General features: G+C 45.9%; 1 protein-coding gene across 3 annotated transcripts in view; it reads left to right on the plus strand.

Annotated features, from left to right (window-relative positions):
* ERN1 (endoplasmic reticulum to nucleus signaling 1) overlaps positions 1-19,261 on the plus strand; it is a 104,054-nt gene that overhangs the window by 21,349 nt on the left and 63,444 nt on the right. For 2 of the 3 annotated variants that reach the window (XM_064495669.1, XM_064495668.1), the window contains exons 2-3: positions 2,671-2,791; positions 18,732-18,765. In XM_064495669.1, the coding sequence (XP_064351739.1) occupies positions 2,671-2,791; positions 18,732-18,765 (155 nt within the window). Of the gene's footprint in view, positions 1-2,670; positions 2,792-11,990; positions 14,114-18,731; positions 18,766-19,261 lie in introns of those variants that run through there. The other variant, XM_064495670.1, reaches the window with a different exon arrangement.

Genomic DNA, 19,261 nt, shown 5'->3' on the forward strand with positions numbered 1-19,261 from the left:
CCTTCCAGATCTCCACGTGTTGAAACAGAGCAGGATCCTGTGGGGTCTTCCCTGGTACAGGTCCTTTCCGTGTCCCCCCACTTCTTACTTGTAGGAAATAGGTGAAGCTCCTTTAAATTCCAGCTTCTCTTCCACATACTGACTTGTCCATCTCCTTTCTATTTTATAAAAAATTCATTGCACATTATGTGATCATATTACACAAACTTTAGAAAACAGGAGAAAAAACTGGCTGTAATTTTGCAATATTTTCTTCATCATTTATATATATATATATGTATATGTATGTGTATATTTTTAAAATAGCTTTGCGTATGTATGTGTATTTAGGACTGTTTTAGTTGCAAGTGACAGATACCTCGTTCTAAAACTTAAGCAAAGAGGGGATTTTGCTGCAAGGACTGAGTGTCCCTGAGCCCAAGGACAGGGGCCAGGCCTGAGGAGCAGTGGGAGCCAGGGCGCCTGTTCCCAGCCTTTCAGCCGTGTTCCTTCCCAGGCTTCTTTCTCAGTTCCTCTCTCTCATCTAGATTTGTGCACATGGCAGAAAACATATCCACAGGAATCTCCCAAGTTTAACTTCTCACCACTTCAACCACCCAGATTGTTCAGCCCAATTCTGATCTGATCCCAGGACCCAGTGTGCAAAATGGCTGTTCCTGGGCCACTGTTTGGCAGATGGTGGGGTTGGGGGGCTGCTCAGCAGGGGTTCCGCCTGTCGGGCCCCCAGATATGCATACATCTTCCCTTTTCACATATTCAGCCTTCAGACTGCCCCCGCTTAACATACTGGAGCCATCCCGCATCAAGCTGCAGACCCTCCCCCCTCTCACTGGGGGCAGCCCCCAGTCCCCTTTAGCTGTAGCCCTCTGTGGTCTTATCACAGGGCCACTGTCCTCCCTGCCGACTGCTCTGGGTGACATGTGTTCCTCTGGTTCAGGTGTGAGCAGGTCCAGATGAGGCTTCACCATCAATACTCAGGACTAAAATAATTTTAACACCCCTGAAATTGTTGGTGTACGTGACCTTTGGATTCCAGCTGGGGCAGACCCCACCTACCTTCGGGGCTTCTGTTTTCCTAACCAGGGTGTACAGAGACTGATTCCCTAGTTCCAAAGGTGGAGTTAAAAGCAGACTCTTCTTCCTCAGCCTTGAGGCTTTCCACAGAGAATAGACCCTGCGGTCAGGCTTGTGAGGGCCCTGGGTGAGCGAAGGGCAGAACGTCTCCCCCAGGCCGGACACAGGCTGAGAGGAGGTGAGCCAGGTTCTGCCTGCCAGGGGGTCTCCACCAGGGAAAAGGAACTCAGGGACTGAGTGTTTGTCCTGCCACCTCGGACTGCCCTGAGGAGAGCCATTGGGCTTTCATTTTCAAGGGGTTAACTTAACTGGGCATCATGCTGGCTCTTACCAAGAGTGACCAGGTATTCTGGGGTCCGGCTCCCGTACACAAGTAACCCTCCAACCTTTATGTTTAGTGCGAAAAGCCAGCCATACTCCTGTACTTTAAAAATAGCATTTGTGCCAAAATTCAAACTGTTACAATATAAGCAAGTTGCTTTGGCCTGTGTTTAATTCAAGACCCACAGGAACCAGCTGATTGGTGGGACAGTATCATGGTGAAGGAAGAGAAGAATCTCATTTCAGAGTGGCATCGCTAAGTGGGTCCAGACCTCAAAAGGATGTTATTCTAGGAGACCATACCAGCTATTGCCTGCATGTGTGTGCGCATGCATGTGCACACACACACACACACACACACACACACACACACACGGCTGCTATCATGGGAACCCTGTGGATGAGTGCACAGTACCTAGCGAAGGCAGAGTATAGGCAGACCAAAGAAAAAAATTCTATCCAGTATAATTATAACCACAGTGTACATTAAATTTTGGATTCTGTATTTTTAATGTTATATATAAGCTTTTTCTATATTATGGATTTTTTTCAAGTGATATTTTAATGTTTACATATAATATTCCATTGAGTGTATGTATCATAATTTATTTCAGCCATTTAGATTTAATCGGAAGTTCAGGTCTTTCCATTTTTTGTGTGTTTATAAATGGGTTGCAGTGAGTATCATTGTGCAAAGAGCTTTATCCAGTATCTGGAGTTTGCATTATGTCTTTTATACATTTTATTTTATAACATGTCTCTTTTGAAATCTTTATATAATGAGAATTGTTTTTTCCTATTTTGCTTTAAACATCTTCCTCTAATTCTTTGCCTTTTAAAACTTTGTGTTTCGTAAGTATGGGTGTGTGGGGGTGAGTTAGCAGTCTTCTTTATCATGGAGTCTTGCAGGATAACCAGGTTTTCGAAATACAACCAAGAGAAGGAAGTCGGTCAGGAAGCTGAGTGTACTTTCTCCCTCTGTTTCAGCGGAGGCTGTCCCTGGATTATTTCAGAATCTGCAGCCCTGGCATGTTAGGGCCTGTGTGCAGGAAGGATTGCTGCTTAGATAGAATCAGGCGACCTGGGTTCCAGTCCTGACCAGCTGTTGTCCAGACATGTGCCCTTGATGGGGACTTGTGCTCTTCAGCCTGGGTTTCGCCATCTGGATCTTAGAAGGACAGCTTTGGGGTAGTGGGTGGGGGGCTGTCTGTGGTTGTCCACGCCCAAGGTGAAGAATCATATTGACCAGGTGGATTCTTCTACATCTCATTGCAGATTTTTGGAAGCCCCAGCACTGTGACGCTTCCTGAAACCTTACTGTTTGTGTCAACCCTGGATGGAAGTTTGCATGCTGTCAGCAAGAGGACAGGCTCCATCAAATGGACTTTAAAAGAAGGTAATTTGGATTTGGTCCTTGGCTGACATGGACGTTTGCTCTCAGCTGCTCCTGAGGGAACATGTTCCAGAAGAAGAGAAAAGCAGTCATATGTTATTTAATAAAATAAAAAAAGATAATGGAGGCAAGGAGAGGAGAGGAAATTGTACTCAGAGGGGTTTACAGCTTGAATTGTGATTGCCTGCTAGGTGCATCAGTTGAAGAGGCAAGCTTTATCTTCTTTTGTTTGTTTGTTTGTTTGTTTGTTTGTTTGTTTGTTTTGCTCCTGTTCAGATTTTATGTTTAAATGGCTCTAGGCTTTTATATTAATAGTTCCGGCTGGTTGGTCTTTACGAAGACAAGCTGCATTAAATTTTTTTTTGTTAAGTTCTAATGATTAGGATCTTGTCATCGTAATTACAAGAAGGTATCTTCTCTAACCTCGAATTACTCATTTGTTTTTATAGAGGCTGAAATAATTAAGAGCTGTAAGATTTGACGTGCATCCAAGTTAGTCGCGTTGTTGGCTCTTTATGCTGAGGGAAGTCGAAGGCGGAGCTCGTTTCTCATTTACTCCACCACGTTTCCATTTTATGATCTTGTCTTCCTGGTGATAGTTGGCAGAGTGGAGGCCCTCCCGCTGGGAAATTGTGTTCAGTTCCCAAAGTAATCTTCCCGGATAAAACCCAGGCAAATCCTGGGATTTGGGGCTTTCGGAGTCATCTCTATTACTCTGTCCTGTCATAATTCTCATTTGGTTTTAGATTCAGGTCTGACCAGTGTGTTCTCTTCTGTCACTAATCTGTGACTCATTATTCTCCTGAGCACAGCAAGTGTTTTTCCTTCATTAATAAAATGTTCCAAAACAGTACCTTAGATGGAAAAATATTGACGTATGTCAGGTCACACATCTTCTTGTCAATTCAGCAGCAAACCTAGTTGCCATCCATAGATGACCTTAGCTGGCGTACCGCAGGCTCCCCGCCTCTGCTGCCTGGGCCGGCGTGGATCAGCAAGAGCTTTAAGTAACGGAAAGGACCAACTCTGTCAGGAGCGAGGGGTCATGAGAAGACAGGGGAGCCCGGTGGTGGCACTGCATTACTAGGCTCCCAGAATATTACCTGTCTTCTTTCTCCATCATGTTGAAGCAGAGATCTTTGTATTTCAGGATTTCTGATTTTTGTCCAAAGATGAAAATTAACAAGTCACAAAAGAATTGAGATCAGCATTTTCACTGTTAAATGTTAGCGCTGGTCCCTCAGTTTCAGTATCCCAAGCAGGGCATTTTTGCCCCAAGCCACTTCATTCTTCTGCTTTACTTTTCCCTGTGTGTATTGTTTTGTTTTTAAAAATTTTATTTATTTTTGCATATATTGTTTTAACTAGGTCTTCTCCAAGTCTAATTTAATTTCTGCAAGTAGCCTCAGCTGTATCCAGCAAAATTGTGTCCTGCCTTGTTTGTTACATAGCCAAACATAAGAATCAATCTGTTCTTTCCTCTCACTTAGAGCTTAAAGAATTTGCCTCCTTTTAAATTTAACACGTGTTTAGAGAACTTAGTCTATGAAAGACACTGTATGGGGCACAAACAAGGAAAAGACAGCCCGTGCCCTCCAATAGGGCACAGTCTGGGAGGGAGAAATGACAAGTACACAGAACTTCAGCAGAGAGCGGCTTTGTGACCACCAGAGAGGTGCCTGGAACCGCTGTGGGCCCAGGTCCAGCTGAGGCGGTAGCTGGGGGGTAGGCAGGAAAGGCTTTGTGAAATGTTGTGTTGGAGCTGAGCCTCAGTAGGTGGACTGAATTCCAACGGAGAGAGGCCTGGAAAGGAGCAAAGGAGGCACCAGGTCTAGGATGTGGGGACAGGTCCAATCTGGGAAGAGCTTAGCAATGAAGGTGGAGGGAGGGAGGCCAAGGGATGCTGAGCCCTGTTGTACTTGAGTGAACAGGAGGTTGGGAGCCATTGGTGCAACTGAGCAGGTGAGTGATCCTGCTTCCAGAACAATCCAACAGCAGTGTGTGGGACAAGAAGGGCCGGGAAGGCCAGTGATACATGGGGCAGACCTGAAAAGGGGACCGGGGAAGGGAGGGGGTGGGGAGGATGAGAGGCATGCCAGAAATAGGATCAGGAGAATCCAACAGCTGGTTCGGTGGGCAGAACAGGGAGGTTAAAGACACTTAAAGGCAGAATTAGAGAAAGCTGATTAAGGTCTAATAATTTCAAGTAATGAAATTCAGTTCACTGAAATTTCAGTATGTGCTAAGTCTCATTGTTTTTCTGAGAATAAACTGGCTTATTTTAGCTAAATTGAGCCCTGGGTATCAGTAGCCTTGATATATATATTTCCATACTGAGATTAAAGATGGTACCAGAGACCCGGAGTTTTTGAATTTAATTTTTATCTTGCAGTTATACCTAAAGATTTCTAAATTGGTATTTCTAAACCTTTAATATGTAAATAGATTATACAGGTATCCAAATACCGTTCTAGGCTCTGAGGATACAGCAAAGTCCTTGTCCTCACAGAGCTTTCATTCTGTGGGGGAAACAGTTAAGGAGGTAAATTACATAGTGGTGATAAGGGCTGTGGAGAAAGATAAAGCAGGGAAGCGGCCTGGGAAGTGCCAGGTGGCTGGCTGGGCACGGCCTGGGCGGGGCTGCAATTTTACAGGGATGGTCCCACTGAGAAGGCCCCACTGAGAAGGCTTCAATTATTTGAGCAAGAACTCCTGGAGGCTGGGGAGTCTTTGTGCAGAAGGCAGGGGGTGGGGTGGGGCAGAGGTGGGCGCAGTGCCAGGCAGGGAGCAGGGAGCAGAAGAACAGAGGTGAGAGCGGCTGGAAGGGGCCGGAGGGGAGAAGTAAAAGAAGAGCTCAGAGGCCACGTGTTAGGGACGCAGTGCTCCCTTTCAGAATATATATATTTAGTTCTCTTTTTTTGAAGTACAGTTGGCTTACAGTATTGTGTTAGTTTCAGGTATACAACATAGTGATTTGTTTTTTTTCTTTTTGCAGATTATATTCCATTATAGGTTATTACAAAATATTGGGTATAATTCCCTGTGCTATACAGTAAACCCTTATTGCTTATCTACTTCATACATAGTAGTTTGTATCAGTTAATCCCATACATTTGTCTCTTTCCAACTTCCTCTCCCCTCAGAACATTTGTTGTCCCCATCACTGCCTGAAATGCAATTTATAGACAGTAACCTGCATACACACACAGTTTTAAAAAGAAATGTATTAGGGGGAGAGTATAGCTCAGTGGTAGAGTGTGTGCTTAGCATGCACAAGGTTCTGGGTTCAATCCCCAGTGCCTCTGTTAAAAAACAAATAAATTAATAAACCTAATTACCTCCCCCTACATAAAAAAAAGAATAAAAAAAAAAAAAAAAGAAAAAGAAATGTATTACCTGACTGGTAATCCGAAATAGTAGGAAAGTGACTTTTCACCACATGTATGTAATTTAACATGGAAACGCTTTGGAGGCATACTGACATACTGACACTGCACCCGTGAACGCTGTGCTGTTAATGCAGGCTGACAGAAGTGCAGACAGGATGGTGAGTGGATTTCCAAGATGGTGAACAATTCTTGTAACATTTCAAATAAGAGAAGTACATTCTTACTTGATTTACACAGTAGTCACGGTTTGAGAAGATTCATTGGGTAAAATTATGCAAAGAATGCTTTTGCACTTTTATGTAAAGCAGTTCAGGTTGTAGGCTCAGATAATTATTAAAGGTTTTTGGCCCATGTGAGTGTCTGGCAGGATGTCAGAGCGGCCTGCAGATATGGGTGATTTTCAGCCTACCGAGCATCCCTGTCCTGCTACACTTAGTACCCACATCACCACCCAGTTCCTGTGACCACCAGGAAATGCCCTTGTAGATTTCCTGAGCACTGCCTGTTGAGCCCTCCCCATGGAGACCACAGGTATAGGACCTAGTGGCTGATGTTAAGAATGTTGGCTTTTTTGAAGCCGCTGGAGGAATCTGAGCAGGAGAGTAACATACTCTGGTGTTGTGGACTGAATACTTGTGTCCCCCAAATTCAGATGTTGAAACCTTATCCCCCAGTGTGCTGATATTTGGAGGTGGAGCCTTTAGGAAGTGATTAAGTTTAGATGAGGTCATGAGAGTGGTGCCCCCATAATGAGATTAGTGCCCTTATAAGAAGACGAAGAGACCAGAGCTCACTCTGTCTCCACCACGTGAGGAAACAGTGAAAAACAGCCGTCTGCAAGCCAGGAAGAGGGCTCTCAACGGAACTCAACTATGCTGACACCCTGATCTTGGACTTCTAGCCTCCAGAACTGTGAGAAATAAATGTCTGTTGTTTAAGCCACCCAGGCCATTATTTTGTTACTGCAGCCCGGGCTGACTAAGTCACCTGGCATCCACTTTACAGGATCAGCAGGTGCTGGGTTGGGGCTGAACTGACGGGGCCTGGAGGAAGCAGAGACCAGGCAGGGGCTACGGCACCAGTCCAGCTGAGGGAGGACACGAGCTCGGGCCTGAGTGGGGAGTCAAATTCAAATGGAAGAAATTTGCCAATGCAGACAGACACCTTTAAGTCATGAAACTGGGGTTCTGTAAAATATATACCTGTTATTCCATTTCATGGTTTCTTAACTGTTTACTTTTTTTTAAGGGGCCAAAAAACTAGGAATTTTTTTTTTCTTCCCACAGAGCGGTTCTGGCAGGTGCTTTTGTTCCTCAACTTAACATGTGTTGCTGTTCCCAGAAATGGAGATTTCTCACATCACAGCGGCAAACTACACTTAGTACAGAAAACAAGTTTTATTTGTTTTCAAAAACTAATTTGAGTCCTGACAGTCTACCTCAGGTGCGATCTTTCTAAGCTGTGATTTTGTAACTGTAGCAACGGCACTGTCTGTCTCTGAAATATCACCAGTGAACACAGCTGTGTATGTTTCATTTCTGCGCCTCCAGCCCAAGTACAAACTGCGAATGCTGCTGTCATGTTTTGTGTTGAGTTTTACAAAGCTGGCCTTGGCTTGGTGCAGTTAAAGGACTTTCTTTTGTATTGCATTGGCTAATTTGGGGCTTCTTACGCTCCCCTTGAAATACTAGTTAATGCTAAGGTTTGACACTCAGATCACCATCAGATTGCAGTCTATTCTGTAGCAACCTCACTCCCATTCCCTTCCATCTCCTTTCTAGTAATAATAGGTACAGAGGACCGGGTCTGATCTAGAACCATTCTTTATTTACCCTAAAAATAGGCTGCTCTCCCAGCTAGACAGGCCCAGACTCCTGCGATGTCCACTGAATGGTTAATTTTGTAGATTTCTTATGAGGGAAGGATCAGAACAAACTTAGTTGTTTGAAGTTTGAAGAAAGCCTTCCAGGATGTTTCCCGTTTAAGCATGTGCCTCTTCCCGTAACTCCTTCCATGCTGACAGCGCAGCCCTTCCAGGCCGGGAAAGAGTGTGTTCTGCTGCTTATGCTCCCTCCCCTCCAGCAGCCTGCAGTGTTAGGCGCCTGCAAATCCGTTAAGACCCCCTTCACAGCTCACCGCCCTGACTCCTCAAGCCCCTGACTCCTCAAGCCCCGGGAGCCCCTCCCTTGGTGGGTCCCAGAGGCACTGCGCTGAAGCCTCTGGTGTGGCGCTTCCTGCTTGTTGTGACTTTTTGGTTACATTTGTCTTCCTACTGGATTCCAGTAGTTACATCTGTCTTGCGTTCTAACTCCTTGAGGGAATGGAGTCTCCAGACAGTGAGGGATGCTCAGTTAACGTCTGAGACACGCAGCGCCACCTCGGGTACCAGAGCCCTCCTGACCAGACCTCTTTTGGGAACCCTGAGAAACAGATGGGGCTTGACTTTGCCTCCTCAGGATGCATCGTCATGGAATTTTCCACTTCCAGTGTCTGGTCTTGAGTTGCATGGCTTTTTGCGACTTTCTGCAGTTGGTTTTCTCTCGTATCCTTTAGGCAATGTGCACATTCCTCTGAAGAGTCAGAGACCGCACTCAGAGGTGCGAGGGCAACAGGATTGAAGGGGAAGTTGTGAAAGGGATGACGTTGAGTTAGTGGTTCTAACCTGTTTTCTCTTCAGGAGTTTTCTAGGCTTAAGATAGGCATCTTTCTGCTTCATTGCTTAAGCACAAGAAGGTGCTTATTTGCTCTCCGTTGTTTTGCAGGACTGAAAACTAAATTTTTGAGAAGGAATATGACAGAGACTTGTTTCTGCTTTTGAGTATCTTGAAAAAAGTGTTTTCTCTCTTTTTCTTTTTTGTATTTTTTTTATCACCAAGATTCTAAACATACACAAACAAAGAGATAATGATGTAATGAACCCTCCTTACCCCATCAGTCAGCTTCAGTAAGCACCAACTGGTGCCTGGTCTCGTTACTCCCAGTCACGTCCCTTCCACATGTGTGGGGTCTGCTTCAGAGCAATACACCTCACATTAGGGAGGGGCCCCCATGAATAGCAGTCACCACACCTGGTGGCACAGATTTCAACTCCAGCGGGTGGGTACTGTCTGCAGCATCTCTTGGTATGTATTGGAGTACAGTTGTGAACACCGCTGAAGTACAAGGTAAAAGGCCTTTTTGGGCTGTGACTTAGTTATTGTCCTTCTGCTCGTCTTTGGATGAAACACTCCCATGGCTCAAGAATGAGTTCTGTGAAGTTAACGACATCCTGAGAGGCACTGGGGCGTAGGCCCAAGCGTTAATTTGTCCTGCCCTCCCCTCTTTCAGTCCTTCACGATTGGTTGAGCACGATTGGAATGCTCTAACATTCAGTGTGCGTTTTCAGGTCTGAGTTACTTCTGCCCAGGTGAGGATGCGTAAGAACAGTAGAATTCGACAGCCATCAGTACTGGGCGGTTTCTCAGATTACTTTGGTGTTTCTACAGGATCATCTTTGTCAAGCATGACGTTTGGTGACTTGCAGAGATTACCCTGAAAGAAAGCCTGTGGCATCCTCTCCCAGTTCTGATGAGACTTGGAATTTCATCGTGTATTTGAGGAGGTTTTGATTAGATGCCCATTTTGAAATGTTCTCCTCATGAAAGCTGAACTTTGAGGAACGTTTGAGAGTTGCTACCCGACAACTTGGACCTAACAACTTTAATGGGAGTTTAAGATGTAGATTACCGAAGTGCCTTTCCTCTGGAGGGAGGAAGTGAGCTGCCAGCGGGGAGAAGTATTCCCTAACTGGTTCACTTGAGTGCATGAACCACATTGGGGAGACTTGAGTTTTGAGTTGGGGAGGGGTGAATGACCTTGTTTCTACCAACAATTTTTATAAGCAAATGGGATCATAAGGCAGTTAGGAATTCATTAGGAGTCTTTTGGTCCTTAAGTACCTTTCAAAAGGGCCAGCCCAGAACACTTTAAATTATTACTAGAGGTGCCCTTAGAAGGGTCTGGTTTGGAGAATTTCCAACTGTGTCATGACGTCGTCCTTGAACCTGGAGGAGTCTTCCAGTCAGAGAGGAAGCTGGTTTTAAATGCCAAGTGTGTGTGTGGGGGGGCAACTGGGCGGTTGTGCTTTAGAAAGAAGAGCGAGGAGGAGCAGGGCCCATCTAGATTCCACCGGAGCAGCACCGTGTTCCAGAAATATCAATGCTCATCTGGGGAAGAGAAGAGAACGATCTCTTAGGGCTCCTTGAGAGCCAGTCAAATGGGCAGCCTGTTCTTGCGGCTTCTGTAATCAAAGGGATCTTACTCCTTCCTACGTGAGCGTAAGTCTGCCCAGAGTGACCTCCAGAGAGAGGCCGTCGGGCCCAAACTCCGGTTTGAGACAGTTACCTAAATTGTGGCTGACTTCATCAGAGACATTTTTCTGTGTCTAGGGAAGCCTGACCTGATGCTGACAGGGTCCTTCGTGCTGTTCTCCGGGGATTTCTCTTTGCACTTCCAGCCCCGTGGAAGTGTAGGATCAGGCTGTCAAGATTTCTACTATTGCTGAGGGTGGTAGGAAGAACTGGCCTTTCTTTTCAACCTCCTGGAAAGATTTTCCTTAAGTAGCTTTTTTTTTTTTTTTTAGCTTCTCTTTTTAAATTTTTTTTTCATTTTAGAAAAACTTTAACATACACAAAAGTAAAGAGAACAGTGTCATGAAGCCCTTGTGCACCCAGCACCCAGCTTCAGTAATGATCAACATGACCATCCCTTCCCCTCTCCTCCATTATTTTGAAGCAAATGCCACATCAGTTTTTGCATAAATTTAAATAATTTTAAAATGTGAGTGAACAGACTGAGCTCTGCCTGGGCAGCTCTTTGTCAGCTTGTATCATGTAGGTGTCTGTGTGAAAAAGTTCTTTTCATTAGGATAAAGGTATTTGAATGACTATATTCCACATTCAATGTTGGATATCTTAAATTCTTGACTTCCTTTCATTCTGCAGACAGCATTACCTGCTAAGTGTAAGGGAAGCGAAGACCTGAGCAGCAGTTACACAGGAGTTCACTTTGATTATTCACTGAACTGTCATTAGCCCCAGGCACTTTCCTGTGTGTATTTCACAAGAAACAAGCTAGATGGTCCTTGCCCTATAAAGGGCTTAAAATTCAGTCCAGCCCCCAGATATTTAAGAACCAGAGAGGCCACATGCAATGAAGTGCCTGTTGCCCAAGAAATGTGGTAAGTGCATCGTAAGAACATACCAAGTGCAGTGGGCGTTCAGTTTCCAATTTTCTGCGGAAAGGGGTGTTTGAAGGACTGGCAGAGTTAGGCAAATGGAGTTGGGGCAGGTAATGGTGAGCACAGAGACCAGCACGAGAGCGTGGGCTGAGTTTGGGGAAGAGATGTGATTGAAGGGTGATCACGGAGGAGAATTGGGTCTGGATTTTGCAGAGCCTTGAATGCTCGAGGACTGTGGTTCCCAAACCCTGCTGAGGGGCCTGGGCGCCACAGTGCTCTCTTGAGGCACTGCAGCTGGTTTAAATGTGTGCGAGAAACACAGCAATACTCCACCAGTGTCAAATACTACGTGAAAATCTATGTGGAATGGTAATGAGCGTGGCCGTGTCTATGTGAGTGTAAGATCTGAAGTATGTGTGTAGCACTCAGCAAGTACGCACGGTCCATTACTAAGTGATTATGGTTAACAATGAAATAAGTGTTTTTCTTTCAATTTATATATAGTATTTTTTTTCACATGGCTTCTAGACCTCCTTTTTTTTTTTTTTTTTTTTTTTTAATTGGAGATCCTGGGGTTTGAACTCACAAACTCGTGCATGCTAAGCATGGGCTCTGCTTTTTCACATGGCTTCTACGTTGCAAGGCCCTAAGTACCTAAGTCGTTTGGACCTGACTGCTCAATAAATGGAACCGTTGGGTATTTCTTTTGGCCTCGGGCCCTGGGGAGAAATTACCCCGACACAAGGGGTGCTGTGAACCAAGAAAGTTTGGGAACGTTTGATTTGAGCCACAGAGACGGAAGATATTTGGGAGGCAGAGGGATCTGTTGTAGGATTTTACGTGGAGGGAAGACGGGAACAGACTTGCCTTCGCGGAGCCCTCTCCAGCAGCGGGTGGAGCACGATCTGAAGGGCAGAGATCCGAGACAGACCTGGCTAGGAGGCTGCTGTAGACCCAGTGGGAAGTGGCGACCGCTGCATTTTGTGGTGGTAAAGGAAATGAAAAGGGGGATGACGTAGATTTTTGAGAAAGTAGGTCAAATCTTATAAAACTTAGGATCTAATTGAATGGGAGAGGGTTAGAATTAAGAGAAGGGGAGAGTCGAGGAGAACTCTGAGATTCCAGGCTGTGTGCGTGGGTGGAGGTGGGGTCAGCGAGCCCATCTGGGGGGTGCGAAAGCAGGAGCAGGTTCTAGGAGGGGGAGGGGGACAGGCTGGGGACTGAGGTGCCCCATGAGCAGTGGGGAGTGGGACTGGGTGATGGACTCCCCAGGAGAACGTTGTCAGATGTCAGGTAGAGCCCAAATAAGAGGGATTTGCAAGTGTTAGATTGGGCCCCTGGAACTTGCCGCTGGCAGTTTTGAGCTTATCCTGAGGGTAGGGCAGAGAGTGAGGTGAGAAAGGCTCCGAAGGTGAGAGGCGCCGGACCAGTGGCTTCCTGTCTGGCTCAGAGTCAGAACTACCTTGCATGTGTTAAAAACACAAATTCCCTGGCCCTACCTACAGAATCCACTCCTTAGGGGAAGGACCTAGGAATCAACATTTTTAAAACTATAGATAACTTCCACACTGGTGGGAGTGTACAGCCGTACAGACATTTCCGAGAACTGTTTGGCAGTTTCATGTCAAGCCAAATGCAAACAGTACGGCTCAGCCGTTCTGCTTCTAGGTATTTCCCCAAGAGAAATGAAAATATAGGTCCAAAGACTTGTACACAAACATTCATAGCAGCTTGTTCACATTCTTCCAGCCAAAAACTAGAAATAACCCAAACGTCTGCCAACAGATAGATAAACAAACTGTGGGATAGCCATATAGCGGAGGCCTAGTCAGCAGTAAAAGAGAACAAACTGATACAACAATATGAATGAATTTCAGAAGCATGATGCAGAGAGAAAGAAGCCAGACGCCAACGAGAACCTCCTGTATGAATTCTGTTTGTGAAATTTTAGAACAAACATAAGGAACGTATCGGTGGTTGTCTGGAGTGGGGAACCTTGAATCAACAGGTGTGTGAGAGAATGTTTGGGGGTGATGGAAATGTCATATCTTGATCATGAGGGGAGCTATGTGGATGTGTCTGTTTTTCAAGACACACTGCACCCTTAAGGTAGATGCATTTAGGAGAGAACAGGGAGCATGTGGAGAGGAGGGAGGGGGAGCCCAGAGATTCAGTCTGTTTGTAGGCGGAAGGGAAAGAGTTAGCTGGAAGGGCATGAAGTTCCTTGGAGACACAGTATCATCTGGGCTCTGGATATGTGAGTGTGAAGTAGCTGTGAACACGGAGGTGAAAGCATGTCCTTTTACAGAGGTGTGAAGGGAAGGGAGGAGTTGGGCCAACGTGAAGGGTGAAGGCTAGAAAGTTTCGAGGTGCTGACCCTGCCCCCCCCCCCAGTTCCTCTGTGTCACAAGAAGGGCATCATGGGCGGAGAGTAGGGAGCCTTGAGGCAAGGAGTGGAGGTTGGAAATACCAGGTGTGAGGAACAGAGAACAGAGGCCAACCAGGAAGTAGATAAATATATCTCCTGTGACGTGGGGCCCAGCTGCCCATACATGTTTAATGGTGTCTCTACAAGTGATGAGTGTTTTCTTCCACAGTGCTCCGAAGCCTGGGCGGAGGAAAGGGGACTGCAAGGTGGATTCTGGGCTCAGGGTTGATAGAGCGTGGCTGCTGGATTACAGACGTGATCAACGGTGGATATCCAGGACGTGATCAACGGTGGATATCCAGGCAGGGCGAGGATGAAAGTAGGAAGGAAACTAACATTCATCGATTGCTCCATTCAATAAATATTGAGCACCTCCTGGGTGCCAGGCACTGTTTTAGATGCTGGGGGTGTAGCAGACAGCAAAAGATGAACCCCAGCCCCTGTGGATCTACAATGGTCAGAAGTCAGACATTACAAAAATAAGTAAAATACACAGTATTTCAGAAGTGGTATCACGGAGAAAAATTAAGCAGGGATGAGGGGTAGGGAAACGTGGTGGGTAGGAGGTGGTCATGGAAGACCTCTCTGAGATGGTGACATTTGATCAAAGACTTAGGTAGCGGGAACAGCATATGCAAAGGCCCTGAGGCAGTGGCAGGCTTGGCATTACTCAAGGAATACCCTGTATTTCATGATGGCTGGAATGCAGTGAGGAGGAGACAATGGGAGATTGCCAGAATGGCTGTGGGAGGGTGGGATTGCATGGGATTTGTAGGCCACTGTGTGAACACTAGTCTCTGCTGAGTGAGATGGGACCCGTCAAAAGATTGTGAGTGGCAGAGAAGATAATCTGATTTATGTCTATGGAAGGATTACTCTCTTCTGTCAAGGCACTGGCTTTAAGTCTCAACAAACATTTAGTCCTTCTTTAATCCACATAGAGATGCCCTATAAGGTTGGTGTTGTCATCTCTATTTCTTTTCTTCCCTTTACTGATGAGGCAGTTAGGGCTCAGAGAGATGAAGTAACTTTGCTGAGGTCACTCAGCTGGTAATTGGCAGAGCTAGGATTTAAGCCTAGGTTGTTCTGATTCCAAAGGCCACATTGACTAGGAGAAAAGGGAGTGCTTGAAAGACAAAGGGTCTGGTGATGTTGAAGGGATATTGGGAGTAAGAAACAGAATGATGGTCATTCTAGAAATAGACCATAGAGTTTTGCATCCCATGGCATGTGCTGGGGGAGAATGAGTGTCCACAGTGTGGTTTGAGGCCTGCCTGTCTTCTAGAATAGTGTTAAAAAAAAAAAAAAAAAAAAAACAAGATAGTCAAACCAGTCTGGGGAGAAAGCTGGAGGGTGTGATTTGGGCAAGTGGTGGCTGAGGTGCTGGTAGGAGATGGTGGAAATGTCCAGCTGGTCCACAAAGAGGAGCTCCCGGGAGGGGGACTTAGAGTTCCCCACGTGGGGAAGCTACAGAGATGGACGTGCTCTCTGGGAGAACTGAGGGGTGGATCCAGAAATTTTCTTCCCTGTTGGAGTAAGGAGTGGAGTGAGGAGTGGAGGAGGGACGAGGGGCTGGGAGAGAGAAGAGTGAAAAACCAGGCGGTGCAGGGCCACAGAAGCCGGGAGGTGGGGAGATTCAAGGCGGGGAGGGCCGAACCACACGGTCTAGGGCAGCAGGCGTGTGCGATCCCCCGGGTGCTGGGGAAGTAGCAGAAAGGTCAGAGCTGTTGGTGCTGAAGGACCGAGACCTCAAGTCCCAGGGCTCAAAAGGGAGCCAAGTCAGGTGTGCATTTGGGGCCCGGTTCTGAGGGAGAAGGTACAAGGCTTGCGAGAGGATGGGATGGAGGGTGAAGGTGAAAAGGTTTTTCGTGAAAAGACGGAAACTCACTTCTTTTGGAGATGAAAATGTTTAAGTTTTTACCCTTATGAACTTGGACATAGGAAGGATGTTGAACATCTCTTTTGAGTCATTTCTGCCTCAGGTTGCAAAGGACTAGTCAGTGAGCACAGAACAGGAGCAGTGAATGTCACCTTGCCTGAGCCGGGCTTCTCCCATGTAAAGGCCTGAGCTGGACCTACGAGGGAAACCGAGGCCAGCGGCTACCCCCGGAGAAGTGGGCCGCTCTGTTCCTCCCTGCGTTAATCTTGGAGACCAAACACTGACTTCAGCCATTTTTCCCCCCTCTCTTCTGATGTGTTAACCTTTACCTTGAGTCACACCCATTTTTTACACTTGCAAAGTAACCCTTTTTTTTTTCCTTCTGAAAGTAGAATAGCTTTGTGAGATGCCTTTTATCCTTATCAGACTCCATATAGATAGAGAGGCTTATTTTGTAGCAGTGTTTATTGATAGTCTTAGAGCTAGGCCACTGTTTCTTTTTACGTGGCTGATTTTTTTTTAAAGCAAGAATCTTGCCTGGTACCGGTTCTCATTATTAAATCCCAAACAACTACTTTTTCACGTTAGGCTTTCATTGCACATTTTCAGGTGATGCTTTTTGCTTTTATTTTGCTGGCTTTCCAAGCATTTTCATCTCTAACCTTTCCTATTATGGAAAATTTCAAGCCTTTGTAGAGAGAATGATAAAATGACAGATCAGTATTGTCAATTCTGTTTTTAAACAGTTATCAACAGGCTGCCGTTTTCTGTTTTATCTGCCCCACCATACGATTTTTTTTTCCTGTAGCATTTTCAAGCAAACCTCAAATGATTTAAAAAAAAAAAATCTGTGTAACAGGTCAGTGTCACACACTGGCATGCCTCCGTCAGCTGTCCTGGTAGTCGTGCTGCGACGTGGCCTGCAGCTCTGCCGGTGTTTGTTCAGGGGCCCTGTTTTACCGAGTGGCTGGGAAGGCGCCCCTGCTGGAGTTCGTGTCCTCCCAAGCCTAGGAGAAAGCATGGCTCGTAAACAGTGACGTAGGTGCCCATCCATCCTTCCCTGGCTCCTGCCAGCGGCCTGTGTCTTCACTGGAACCTTTCTGGTGCAGGATACACTCTGGGACCTGAGGCTTCCATGGCGGGTGACCAGTGGATAAGCTCTAGAAAAGCAGAAAAATCTGCCCCTAAGGACGAGACCCTGAGAGCGAGCAAACTGTCCAGCCAAGATAAGCTCAGGAACAAGAATCGGAACCCTGTTGGTGTCCACGTCTTATTTCTGGTGACTTGCTAGAATTTGGTAGTGCCTTCTTTGTCTGTGTTTAACCGTGATACCTTTAAGTGGCTGAAACAGCCAAAAACGACGCCCTCTGGACTGCTGTGTTTTCTTTGGAATATGGCATTCTTCTCCTCCCGGAGTGCACGGCTTCAGGGCTGCGTTGGAGGAGCCGGGTTATAATTGCACCTTGACTCGTTTCAGGAGAGTGAGTGCCGTGTGCCCTCATTTCCTGTCTCTTGCATCAGTCTGTTTGTGAGAGTGTACCGGGAGGTGATTAATGGGAACGATAAACATGTGCTCGCTGACTGAAAGTTCCTCCTGTTTCCTGAAATGCTCTTGGTTTTAATGAATTGTTTGTTTGCTGCCCACAGACCACGTGTGGTGTGTGTGCTTCGGTTGTTGTGAACACTGTATGCCTTCATGTCGGAGTGGGGCTTGTAAAGCAAAGTCAACATGTGATAAGGCTTGAAAGGGTTTTCTTCATCCGAGAATCCCAACTGGCTAGGGAAATTAGACAGCTGTCTCTCACCAGAAGCAGTGCCCGTGGAGCCTGGACCTCGGTATCCAACATCATATCACAGTATTTGACGTTCTCGCCCCCCAGCTTTGAAGTGATGGATAGCCCACGGGGTCTTGACTGCTGGCAGTGCCTCTCTGCTGTGCGGCCTCATGCCTGTGGATTTTAGCTCTGTTACTGCACTGCTGTGTCCACGTCCTCTCACCCCCGCCACCATCCACCCCATGGAGTCAGGAGCGCCCTCTTGATTTGCACCTGGGAGAAGTTCTGCCATTTTGGACTACTGCAAATATTAAAACTGATTTGGAGAAAAAAAACTTTTTTCCCCCTATTTCAAAAGTAATGCCTACTTTTGTAGAAATTTGGGGAAATACAGGAAAGGTGGGGGAGTCATATTTCCAACAAAGATAATTTACAATTAACATTTTTTTTGTCTTTCCATTTAGTTTTTTTAAATGCACATTGAAAGTTTTCTCCTCAGCTGCAATAATACTCTATGTACAATGTTATCTTTTCACTTGAACATAATAATATAAAGATTTCTACATGTTTTTAAACTTTATAAGCCCTTTTAGAAGCCTTAATTTGCTGCCAAGTGGACATTCCATAATTTAACCATACCATTGAATATTTAGGTCATTTGTGGTGCTACTGTGAAGATCTTTGTACAGAAAGCATTTTCTATAGTTTGTGTTGTTTTTAAACTAGATTTTATAGGAATCAAATTAATGAATCAAGAAGAATGAATCCTTGAAGGCTCTGAGATTGTCGCATTGCTGCCCCAAAGGGGTTTACCATCCAAATTCTCATCAACAGCAAAATTGCTTCTTAAGGCAGTTTTGCTTTTCCTAATGGGACTATCTAGTGCCACAACCAGGTATCTGACCAAATGATGATTTAGGTTTTAGAAGTCCTTGGTATGTCAGGTAGCGACCCTGTGACCCATTGTCTACTTGGGTTGTCACTGGTGTGTCCCTCTCTGTCCATCGCCCAAGTTCCATGCACGTTTCTTGACAGCAGTTCCATTCTGCCCTCAGCCCTCTCTCCAGTCTCAGTGAGGGTCATGGGAGCTCACATTTGTGTTTCTGTGTGTGACTTTTCTAAAGTGCCTTCACATACGTTATCTCCCAGTGATGAATTTAAGTTATCCGTACACTTTGTGAGTTGGTCCTGGGGACTCTCGGAATCTTGATATAATCTGCCTGACGATGCCTTTGTTGTTGTTCTTTTGCACAGATCCAGTCCTGCAGGTTCCAACACATGTTGAAGAGTAAGTTTTCTGATTTGCTTCAATACTTCCCTTTAATTCATTTTCTATATTATTCAATCAATATTTCTGAAGCTCGTTGCTGGGAGCATGAGTTTCAGGTAGAATGAGAGAGATGGAGAGACACAGGAGACACAGGATGTCTTGCAGGTGCTGTGATAGATGCCTCTATTGGGGAGGGGAGGTCAGTTCCCTATGGGGGAGGCGGGGAGGCAATGGTATTAAAAAGCCTTACTTGAGATGTAACTTAAGTTGTGTTGTGACCTAGCCTTCCTAAGTCCTCAGGAGGACCCCGGGGTCTTTGGCCCTCTCCCTCTTCATAGTGCTTAGCCATGGAGAGGATGCACGAACATGACCCACTACTGGAGTGTGTGTGTCGGAGCAGAGGTTGGATAGCACCTCTAAGAGCCTCAAAGGATGCTATGTCCTGGGTGGAGAAAAGATTCGGCAAGGGGTTGCTGAGTGACTAGTCGTAAGTCAGTCTTTAGCAGGTTAACTT

This window comes from Camelus dromedarius, chromosome 16 (assembly GCF_036321535.1).
Source record: "Camelus dromedarius isolate mCamDro1 chromosome 16, mCamDro1.pat, whole genome shotgun sequence".
Lineage (NCBI taxonomy): Eukaryota > Metazoa > Chordata > Mammalia > Artiodactyla > Camelidae > Camelus > Camelus dromedarius.